Source organism: Lycorma delicatula, chromosome 2 (assembly GCF_047948215.1).
Source record: "Lycorma delicatula isolate Av1 chromosome 2, ASM4794821v1, whole genome shotgun sequence".
Lineage (NCBI taxonomy): Eukaryota > Metazoa > Arthropoda > Insecta > Hemiptera > Fulgoridae > Lycorma > Lycorma delicatula.
This window is the reverse complement of record NC_134456.1, coordinates 138,002,356-138,014,820: the sequence shown is the minus strand read 5'-3', so window position 1 is coordinate 138,014,820 and position 12,465 is coordinate 138,002,356. Positions and strand designations below refer to the sequence as shown.

At 29.6% G+C, this 12,465-nt stretch overlaps 1 protein-coding gene across 2 annotated transcripts in view; it reads left to right on the top strand.

Moving 5' to 3' along the window:
- rtv (QVR superfamily protein rtv) overlaps positions 1–12,465 on the top strand; it is a 32,232-nt gene that overhangs the window by 14,637 nt on the left and 5,130 nt on the right. For both annotated transcript variants that reach the window (XM_075356296.1, XM_075356297.1), the window contains exons 2-4: positions 3,829–4,008; positions 6,753–6,844; positions 11,102–11,153. In XM_075356296.1, coding sequence (XP_075212411.1) covers positions 3,829–4,008; positions 6,753–6,844; positions 11,102–11,153 — 324 coding nt within the window. The remainder of the gene's footprint in view (positions 1–3,828; positions 4,009–6,752; positions 6,845–11,101; positions 11,154–12,465) is intronic.

Sequence of the window (12,465 nt, the reverse complement as noted above, 5' to 3'; positions counted from 1 at the left end):
CCAATTATAACAAATTGGCAGATGATTTGCCGACCTCTGTTCTAAGTGATCATCAAAATGTCCCTGTGCAAAATGTGGAAAGACTCTTATGTTTAGATGATCGTTACAAAATTCATAACAGTGTTGAACACTCATCACATTTAGATCAAAAATTGCTACAAGTTCACATTGAATTTCAATCGCTATTTTTTCTTTTGCTGTGAATGTTCAATTACAGATTGCCTCTTTTATTTACAAGACAAGATAAAACAGTTGTGCTTGTTGAACTATTTGTAACAAAAGAAAAGCGTGTGGGATTCGATTAGATGCTCAGTCTAATGGATGATGTATAAACTAAGTGTTATCTAACGATCGGCTTACTAAATGTACATCAGTAACTATTGAATAGGGAGGTTTTAAAATAAAAATCATGAACGTATTAATTTCAAGATAAATAGTTACATTTGTTGTGTATTAACAGTTCAGCAAAAGATATTGAGAGATTACGTATGTTAAATCTCTTATAAATATACAATTTGTTTATTCTTTAGTATCTTAGTATTTACAAAATCACAAAGAAACAAAATCCCACAAATTTGTGACATTACATATCGCAAAAAATAAGTGTAAGTTTTCAACGACTAATGAAAATATTAAATTAAGAAGTCAGTATGACGGTGAGATTATAATTATAAAATCAATAATAAACTTTAATTAGAATTATTTACTTCTACTGTTTACAATAGGAAAATAGCTTATTCATTTAAAAATAAATAATTTGCTTGTACGCGGTTCACAATGAACCCTCAAAACAGCTTTTCACAATTAATCGCAGAACAGAATACAGTTGCAAAATAGAATGTACTTATGATGAACTCTTCACTTGTGAGCTCTGATTTTTTGCACTCGCTCTCTCTGGGTCTCAGCAGTATCTATAAATTAAGATCTACGTGTTGTCCTGACTTAGTATCAAACAATCCATCCTTTTATTCTTTTAAATTCAGCGGTATCCAAACGATAATAATTATCCAAAGTATTACATTATTTCCCAAAATTCTCTTAATTTTGAATTATTCAACATTTTACAAATTCTTTCTGTTATTCATGTCTGTAATTGTTTTGTTCCATTTGTTTATCTGTGTACTTTTTTTCTTACATTTTCTCTTTCTCGTTCTTTGATTTTCCATCTAGAAGCTTTTCTACTTATCGCAATATATTAAAGAATAAAATAATTTTACGGAAGAATAATAGTTTTGGTATTATAAATTTTTATGTTATACACGATTGATATTAACTTTATATAATTTATTGAAAATTAGTTATCTAAGAAATGTTTAATTATAATCCATTAGAAGATTATCATGTAGTAGAGTTTTTACTAGTAGTATCTGAATGTAAGTTAAATTTAGTAAAGTAAACAGTTATTGAAATAATTTCCTATCGTTGAAACAGTAATTGAAATGATTACTTTAAGGCAATATGTAAAATATGAAGGAGAAATAATTTTACTATTTTTTATCTTCCCCTCATAGTTTCAGGAAGTTTAATTAATTTCTCAAGGCCAGCAGTACTGCTAACTTATAATAATGTCAAAAAGTAAAGAACTGGTTGTTGTGAATAGTTTGATTACTGTATTTTTAAAATAAGTTCATCTTGTAACTTTCATTTTAATCTGTTAAGGTTTTCTTGGTTGATGTCCTGTTTGATTAGATTGAGGCAATCTTGTTTTGGTTTAATATGAAACATTATTATTTAACAAAAAAGAATATTCTAAAATAAAAGCTGAAAAAAGTTGCAAAACTTTGCTGGCTTCTCTTGGATCACGTAAGAGAAAATTTTTTCTAACACTGAAAACTTTTGTGAGCATTGGAATTGACATATGTTAATAACTACAAAATTTCAACTTTGTACAACAGTCAGTTATTGAGCTACATAATTAGCCCCCTCTTAAATTCTTCTCAAAATCTTTAACTGATTGACTGCAACCCAAAATCATGATTTTTTTAATATTTGACCTTTTCTAGCCAATAAATAAGGAAATTTTCATGATATATGAAAAAAAGTGGAAAAAGCTTCACCCTTTCAATTTAGGATCCGATGGGACACAAAAAAAAATCAAAAGTATACAGGCCTCCTAAGAGATATTGAATCAGGTAAATTTCACTGGTATCCATGACACCGGTGTTCTTTGGTGGTTGGGTTTCTATTAACCATACATCTCAGGAACGGTTGACCTGAGACTGTACAAGACTACACATATCCTCATTCATATTCTGTAGTAATACCTTACGATGGTTCCGGAGGCTAAACAGAAAAAGAATTGGATAAAAAAAATATTTTACTCTACGAGTAACATTTTTAGGTGGTGTATATTTTCCCATCTCTTGCTATTCATAACCAACATTTAATAACAAGAGCGCCTTGCATTTGTCCTTCTCTGTTTTTAGAATATTTTGCTTAATTTAAAATTCTTGTGTGGGTTTAATATATCATAATTGTTTTGTATAATTTTTACAGAGTTGAAAATTCTTGTCGCTAATTATAATTTTCTAGTTACGTTTTGTTTGTTTATTATGATTTCATATTACCCTACAAACAATAGCGTTAGGTCAGGTGACCTACATATATATTTTTACATTGAAGTAATTCTTTTGCTATGGAATTTGACTATGGCTTTGAGTTTGACAGACTATTACTTAGGTGGAAAAGTAAGTGATAAATTAAAATACGTAAATACGCTAGTAAAAGATTTATAGTTATAGGAACCGTAGTGACTACATCTCCCTACTTCCTGGACAAAAAATAAATAGGATTATTGACCTTTATTCAGAAATCATGATACAAAATTTCATAAAAGTTAGTTTATCCAGTCTGAAGATAGGGCAAAATAATAACCGGCAAAAATCTAAAAAGATTAGATTAGGGATTTATCTCTGTCTCTGAATGAAATTGCCTGAATGCAAAACCGAAGTGACATGTGGAATCATTCAATTATTATTAGAATGTGATTTTGAGTCTAGAAAAGGCAAAAAAGTGAAAAGTGTTTTTTTGCCCCATCCCTCCACATCATAATGGGGATTTGAGTAAAATTAAACACCACAAAGAATCTTAATTACTAAGGCGCATTAAAATATGTGAAAAAATTTACCTAACTATTAAAAAAAATTAAAATTTTGAAATAACGGATCAATGAGTTATTGTGATCAGAATTAAACACAATTTCCGGCCCCCATGGCACAAGCAGTAGCATCTCGACCTTTCATCCGGTGGTCCTGGGTTCAAATCCTGGTCAGGTATGGCATTTTATACATCCTACAAGTCATTCATCTCATCCTCTGAAGCAATACCTAATGGTGATCCTGGAGGTTAAAAAAAAAAAATGTGGCGCAATTAAACAATCCATACAAAACTCATTGTATCAAATTACATTCAGATTTGTCAACTCAGTTTAGATATACCGAACAAAAAAGAGTACAACATACATACACCTGAAATTTTTCTATACTAAAATTGTGTTTTTTGCAAGGTTTGTGAAACATCAAAAGCTGTAAAAATCCCAAATTGCAAAATTTGATTGATTAGCATGCTTTGCTGTACATAATATACTGTTTTGGTATACTGTATAATTATATAATGGGGGAAGTAAAAAAATCTGTTGAAAAGATGTTAATTAGTATTTTTTAAATGTATGTATGTGTGTATGCTAATGTAATGTAATAAAAGCATCAATTTTATATGGAATCTGTTTTTTAGTTTTTTCTTCGTTTTAAAAATATATGTTTTTATTTCATTAATTTTGAGTGCATGAGCGAGTTTATATCTGAATATATATTATTTTTGTAAAACCAGGAGTGCTAAAAAGATGTTTCCAGTGTAGATCTCGCGGCGAGTTAGGCAATTGTAAGGATCCATTTGCATATAATAATGCAACTGCAATAGAAAAAGTTCCTGGTATACAAGCAGTGCCTTGTGCTTCTGGATGGTGTGGGAAAATCCTTGAAGGTGGTGCTAACCAGTTCAAAGATGAAGGTATGTGTTCTGTTATTAATCTAATTCTGTACTAGTCTTACTATCAAAAGAAATTCTCTATTAGAGTCTTACTATCAAAAGAAAACACATGAGTTTAAACTTTTACAGTTTTGTAACTAATGCTATAAAAAATAAAGCAAATTAAATTTTGGGTTTACTTATTTTGTTGAAAGCTATTTAAACAGCGAGAAATGTCATTTATAAATACAGAAAACTACAGGTAAACAGTTATTTACCCCTTCTTTCTATGCACAATTTTTTGTGTGTACAGTTTGCTCTTTAAACTGACAAATAAATAAATCTTTATTCTGATTGGTAGATAAAACATTTTACAGATCATGCCAAGATTGGGTAGTAGATGTGCTGCTTCACAGATAAAAAAAATCTTAATTAGTATTTAATTATCCATAGTAAAAATAACAAAATTGTTTCTGCAAAAGAAAATCTTTTAATTATATTTTAAGTAAATTGGTGAGAAGATTTTTGAAATACTGGGTAATTTATTAAAAAAGTGGGATTTTTTCTGTTAGGTTCAAGAAATTTATTTTCCATTATATTCTTTCTTCCTCTTTGTCTCTTTTTTTGTTAAACATTAAATATACTAATTAATGTTTCTATTCAGTATTTACAAAAATGTTAAAACAAACAAGACATGACAGTGAGTCATATAGCATTTGTATGAAGTCATGTTTTGATGATGCTTGTTTTCCTTATTCAAACATGTCACTCTTATGTTGGCTATTAACAGTTTTTTGTATGTATGTATTCTCGGTCATGTGTTAATTACCATTTAGTCACCATAAATTTTATTTATCTTTGGATCAAGTTGCAAAAAAAATACATTATTTCTTACAGGAACACGGTATGGTACACAACTCTTGCATATGGCAACGTGATGACGAAATGATTTTGTGTATGGGTGCTCATGATTCATAGACGTGCTTCTGGGATGGTTGTGCAGAATTCAGAGCATTATATCAGGAAAATTTCATTGTTGGGGATCTAGATTACCATTTTGCAAAATTGTGTTGTTCATTTACTGCTGGATGAAGAGACAAACAACTATCAATTTTGCAAGGAAGAACTGGAGATTAACTATAACGCAATAGTTAATCAGTGCGACTATATGTATGAGGATTTTGCTTGTAATATTATTAGCAATCCTTTAGTAATCGCTAAGTCCGGTTTAACGGTTGAACGATAAGACCATGTTTACACGTCAGAAAGACAATGTTGGTCAGTCCTACCTCAGCAATGGGTTTTTGTGGTTTCTGCTGTAAAACAAAAAAATGTTTTCTAGTTGTGCAGGACAGAGGTGCAGAAATGTTCTCATAGTGAATTATATTTGGCTGGGATCGTTAATTATTTCAGATAAGTGGTGTACATACCTTGGCATTCAAAACCTACCGGATAATTATAAACACCAAAGAACACTCAGAGAATTTCATTGACCTGCAAATAGAAGCGCACACTTAAATGTTTAAAAGACTGTGCTACCAGTAGAACACTGCATCGAGCCAGTGCTGCCAAGATTGTGATTTGTTTTAAAAATTCCTGAGAGATATTGTCACTTACTGGCTTCCGAAATGAGAAGAAAGTGCAGTTTTTCATTGTTTTGTTTAAGTGCATGGTAATTTAAAATCTTATAGTTAGGTAATTTCTGAAAAAAATATTTCTTGACGCTTAACAGAAAAGATCCAAAAAGTCAATTTTTATGATTTTGTACGTTCACATAAATATCCATATTTAAACTACAAATCTTATTATTTTTTCCTGGTTGATCTGAAGGTTCATTAAAAATTGTACAATAATTACTTAAACTGATTTATCAATTAATATAATTTATCAGTTAATTGATTTATCATGAAATTTGTATATTTATCCTGTCAGTCCAATCCAGGTTTTAATATGGAGATGGAGTGATATTTATAAAAATAATATTAAGATACTAAATATCATACATAATACCATATAGTAACTAACAAGCAGATCTTAGAGGGTACTTTCAATTTATTTTGAGAACTTAATATTTTACCTTTTAGGCATTTAGTTATTTTTAGAAGTTTTTATTTTTTTATTAGGAGTGTAAATGACAATGATTGTGAATTTGATGTAATAAGTCAAAATTAAGATCAGCAAATAATTTTTCTTTACTCATATCCAGAAATAAAATGTTGAAAAGGGATTTTGCTTGTAAGGTCTGTAATGAGTCAGCACAGTTTATCAAGGGGAAAGTAAGATGAGTAAATTTCTGCATTTTTCAAAACAGGTTACTTAAATCTTAAAACAGCCACCTTTTAAAACAGGTGGTTATTTAAGTTTGTTGATGTTGAAATCTTTTTTGAGTTCAAATGCGAATAAATTCTTTCTTTTTGTTTATCTAAAATGATTTTATATATTTTTTCTTCAAAATAATAAATAAAAAGTTAACCATATTTGTCAAAAGTTGATCGGTGCAACTGAGAGCTTATTTTTTTTAGTAAATCAGAATGTTTTTATCATACTAAACAAGTGCTAGTGGTATACTTGAACATAAAGGTAAAAAGCAATTGAATTAAACCTTGCATTGTTACTGCTGTGGCTACAATTTCTGATGTTACAGGTACGGTTAAGGTGCACAGTAATTTTCATTGACTATTCATTTATTAGTTATATTATTTGTATACTTTCTTATTTATGTCTATTGCTATCCTATTTTTTTTAAGCATTTAAACAAAATTATTAATCATTTTGTTTTTTATCAGAATATGGAGTTGCAACAGAGAGGTTATGTCTTCAGCGTGGACCATCAGACAATGAAGAAAGATGTGCTCCAGCTGCTTGGGGAAATTCTAAGGTAAAATAATTTAAAAAAATGACATTTTAAAGTTGTTTATAAGTTCTTACCCTCTTTTCTTTTAACTAGTTACCAACGTGGTCATGATAAGGGATTTGATTATTATATCTTAGAAGCATCTATATTCAGCAAATCCTTCTTGTTTCTTTCAATTGTGCTCCCCACTGGTATTTCTAAACTGTATGTCATCAAAATAGTTCAATTTAATGTGATTGTATCGCTATTTGTAACTGACTTCATGAAAAGGAAAAGGGAAAAAGTGATCAGTTTACTAGTCATAACTTCGTTTGGTGGTTACATAGTAATTTTCTTCCAAAAATATTCTTAAAAAATGCAGTTTTTTCAAATGAAAAATTAATATGGTCATTTAGTAACAATTTGAAAATATTTTTTATTTGTTTCCCATCATGATTGCATAGTATTTGATTGTTGTACCGTGTATTCAAATATTCCAAGTATCTGTATATGTAAAAAAGATTAGTAAAAATAAAATTAATGTGGACTATATATTTGCTCATTCTATAGTCTTACTTACCTTATGTTTAGTGTAGTTTTTTAAATCATTTTTCACATTCATCATTTTTCTTAAATCTTTTTTTTATTTTTATCAAGATGCAGGTATCTCACTTTTTGAATTTATCATAAATACCTCTTATTTATAAAGGGCAAATTTTTTTATCGGCCTTGTTATGTTTTAAAGGAAACTAGAAAGATTTAATAAACTTTTAAGAAATAATAAAAAATAAAGAAATTCTCTAAGAAATAAAGAAATTTGTTAAAATTTTTGAAATCTGCACTGCGTTAAAAGAGTAAATTGTTTAGTTTTAATTATAATATACGATTTAAAGAAAAATTGAAAAGTACGATTTTCAAATTTTACTACATTATATTTGAAGTTGGTTTTATTCATTTTAAAGAAAAATGTTATTGTTGTTTCTGATTCTCTTTGACCAAAGTATATAATTTAAGTACTAGCTAAGTTGCTTTTACTAGTGTGTTCAAAAGAAGACTTTAGTAAAAACCTTAGTAATACTGCACCATACCATTATTAGTTTAAGAGATAAACAGTTGTAGATTAAGAGATTAATACTAATATTTCTAGTCAGATTTTTAATAAGTGAAAATGAAAGATCTTGAAGAACATCTTTGTTTTAAATTTTGCTTCAAACTTGGTAAAACTATCATAGAGATGTTAAAAATGCTTCAGTAAGCATTTGAGAAAATTTGCTTGGACAGATCATGAGTACTATAAATGGTTCAGTCATTTTAAAGGGGGCAGAACCATGATGAAGATTCCAGATCAGATGACCTCTTGATCAACAAATGGTAACATTGATGGAGTTCATGAAGATTACGATTTAACTGTCTAGAGATTGCTGAAGAATATCAGAATAGGATCCTCTCTAGCAATTTTAATGGAAAAACTTATCGTGCTTCACAAAATTTCTGCCGTGTTTGCTGACTGATGAAAGAAAATTATATTAACGTCAGTCCAAGCCACACCTAACTTTGCCAATGTCGATGAAAACTTAAAAAAAAATTATTACAAGAGAAGAGATTGGGGTTTATGGCTGTGATGTGGAAACTAAGATGCCATCATCACAGTGGGTAGGAAAGGATTGTCTCGCCACGAAAAAAAAACCTGCATGAGTTTTAAACATGAAGAGAATGTTGGTGGTTTTTTGACAGGAAATACTCTGTCCATTATGAATTCATTATGTCTGTAAATAAGGAGTTCTAAATGGCAGTTTTATACATTTGAGGGTTGCTATGTACAGAAAAAGAACTGAGTTGTGAGAAAACCAGAGTTGGATGTTGCACAATAACAATGTGCCAGCTCATGGAGTGGCAGAACATGGGGCGACTGTTGTGCCTCACTCGCACTACTCTCCAACAGATTTTTTAAAGGTAACTTTGAAAGGTCATCACTTTCAAATAATCCTATGTAGGGTGGTTAATTAAAGATTTTCCAACAAAACTTTTACAATCGCCTCACTATCTAATTTGCTGATTATGGCTAAGCATCACCATGCAAAAACAAAATCCTGCGGAATAGGATCCCAAGTGTTTATTTTTTTATATCTCTTATATTTTTTAATGTTTCAGAATATGAATGGACATTCATAGTAGTTCTGGAGTCATTTAATTTGACAAACAAGGCACCTTTTTGCTTTAAAAACAGTCGTTGTAAGCTTCTTTACTGAACATTTTTGTTTGAACTTCTTCGGTTTGGAGATTATGAATGCCGCTATCATATTGACTGTCATTTTATCTTGACATTTGAATAAGAAATCCACGTTTCACCTCTGGTTACAATGCGATCAGATAGTTCATCACCTTCATTTTTGTAAAGCTGCAAAAATTCATTTGCTTCAGTAAGATGTTTTTTCTTCTGTCCGTGTATGCACCACGCATTGGTTAACATCTGTCTCCAGCCAGCACACATTTTTTTTAGCTCAGTTTTTCAGTTAAAATTTTATATAATTCATAAATCATGAAAAAAATCAGAGAGATGATTTGAGATTTGGAGCACGGCTTTCTCAAATTTTTTTGTTAACTTTTTCAACCAAATCATCTGTTACATCGATGGCAGCCACTAACATTGTTCGTAATGAATATTCATTAGCTTTTTTGAAATGAATGGCACTACTGTCTCACTTTAGTGTTACTCATAGTACTTAGCCCATTTAGCCCATAAATATCACAACTTTTGTGTGTGAATATCAGTCGTAGAATTGTTTGTTGCCATCAAAAATCAGATACTTTTTCACATTCAATGGAATCATGAATTGTAGCGATCATTGTAAATGAATCCCTGCATATGTAGGCGGCAAATTCAAAAACAGACCTTATTTTAAAAACCACCTCATAGATGGTTCCAGGATTAATAATCAAGCAGGGGCTGGATTATACGACTTTTACCTGAAGACTTTTAGATGGGTAGACCTTGGTAAATATGCTGAATTTTTTTTGGATGAAATAAACATTATTTTTTTGTAATTATTGTAAGAGAACAGAGGCTGGGGCAAATGTGTATACATCTACATTATTGGACAGATAGTGAAATAGTAGTTATAGCACCGAGCTTACATCGGTTTAACTTTAGAGTTCAGCTTAGGTCGGTATTGTTTGATGGTGTGGAGTGTTTCCAGGCATTTATTACTCTTAAAGCTTTTAGCTTTTAGAGTTACTTTAGATGCCCGGATCCCGGGCATCAGGCAATTAGAACTGATGAACATGTTATTAAAAAAGTGTTTCTTCCTTTAATAAGCTCTGAGCCTATTTTGGTATTTATTTAAACTGTGTAGCAAGGACTACTTTTAATTATTATTGGGCATAGCCCATTATAGAAACACTAGGGTATCAAGATTATATTATGGGGTGTGATCTACAAAGAGTTTGTTATCAGTCCCCAAAAGTTGTAAAACATATCATCCTTCATATAAAGCAGGACAGATTAGGTTATATCCTTCTGAAGAACAGAATAACCTTTACGGCTTTAGAAGCCATAAAGGTATCTTTTATAATAATTTCATATTTTTTTTGGCTTATCTCCACCCACCTGTATAGTGAACCCTAATTACTCCTTAGTAGACAGAAAGGACCAGTCAACAAGAAATGTTTTTCATATCTATTTAAAGTTCTTACCACCTCTTTTGTGTATGAGATTCCAGTCACAGCAAACTAAAATCTTATTTTATATATGTCATTTTTATCCTGGTCTTTCTTATTAAGTAATATTACTGGGTGAATTTCTTCTTATCGAGTAGTAATTAGATAGTATGATTTGCAAGTAACTATTTACTATAATTACTAGTCATTGTTGTTGGATTTGCTGAACTGTTACAGAGTTAAATATTTTTGTAAAACTTTGAGTGACTAGTGTTTTTTGCCTGATTTGATCAGAGCAAAAACACATCAGATCTTTTACTGTATAATTGAATGGTGAGTAAATTCCAGTAGCAAAAGCTTTAATTCTGTTGAAAGTAATCTCTTAAAGTGATCAATGTTTTGACATAAATTATGTTGTTTTCAAAATTTTGTGTAAAGGAAATCGCTTCCTGTCAGGGCACAATGAAAAAAAAGTTTTACCTTTTATGATGATGTTTTACCTTTTAGTATGATGCAATGACTTTTTTTTACAGAATAAAAAAAAAAGGGTTGATTCACCGATAAGAAGACTAGGCATTTACATTTATTTATAATATGTATTTAATTAGATTAATTTAAATAATTTAATTTTCTTCTTTTTTTTAGGTTCAGATGTGCTTTTGTCAAGGAGATTTATGTAACAGTGCTACTAAAATAAGTAATGTTGCTATTGTAGCTGTAATATTTTCAGTTTTAATTAATATTTTATTATTTTGACATAGATAATTTTTGATAAAACACACAACACACACACACACACACACACACACACACACACACACACACACAACATTCACAGTATTTATGTGTATATACAATAGTACTTCCTTTTTTGACCTATGTGATATACTCCTCTTCTCAGAGTCAAGGTAGATTTGGAATTAAATGATATTAATTTTAATATTATTTATTATATTAAAATATGAGCTTAATAACTGTTCTGTTCTAAAAAAAATGTTTAGAACTATTCTGGCATAATAATTTTTCCTGATTAATTCAATTTTATGGCAGAAAGAAACTTTTATTTCAATGATGTGCCTTATAAAAGTGCTGTTTATAATAGTTTAGTAACTGGTATGATCTGAGATAAGTATTATAGGTAATAGTAAATAGATATAGGTTGTGATAAAGTAAATTGTAAAATTTTATAACTGCTTTTGATATTAACAATTTTTTTAATGTAACAAGCAGAACAATATACATTTGTTTTGCTTATGGTACTTTTGTTTATTTAAATGATCGATATACTAAGCCGAAAATATTTATTTGAAAATTTAATAAAAAGTGCAGGAAAATAAATATGTGTACAGTGGCTCCAAGTTAACATTGCATGCAGAAAAAATGTGAACTAAAGCCTTCTAAATCATCAGTTGACTCAGCAGTCATGTTTACCAGAGCAGTCATATGTTTAACAGTTCAGACCGGTTGCAAGCAACTACTACAGCTGTTCGTGTATTTTCTATTAAGCATTGCTTTCTTTTTACTAATAAATAACAAATTTTTATTTTATTATTATTAGTATTTGTATTCAGTTTGGATATTAATATTTATTTTTGCATTATTTAATTACACAAGTTTCAGTTATCATTAAATTCAGTCTACTACTTATTTTGCTATTTATTGCTAATTTAAATGCCCTTTAAGTATTTATTTATTTTTCTTTGTTATGATATTATGGGCATTGATTGTTTTGGTCTTTTTGCCTGATGGAATTTTGTAACATACAAAAAATGCCATGCATGATCAGGATTTAAATTCAGGACCTACAGAGATTGACAGAAATATTTATTTTGTATTTCATTTAGTATTTATTTTGCAATGATTGAGACTATAAACAAGGATAAGTCTGCAAGTATGAGAAAGCTGCATATTTATGAGAAAAATAGAAATATTATTTTTGATGTTATTAAATACTTTGATGAAGAGAAAAAACATAGATTACTTCATCCAATTCAGTCACAAGCTGTTAG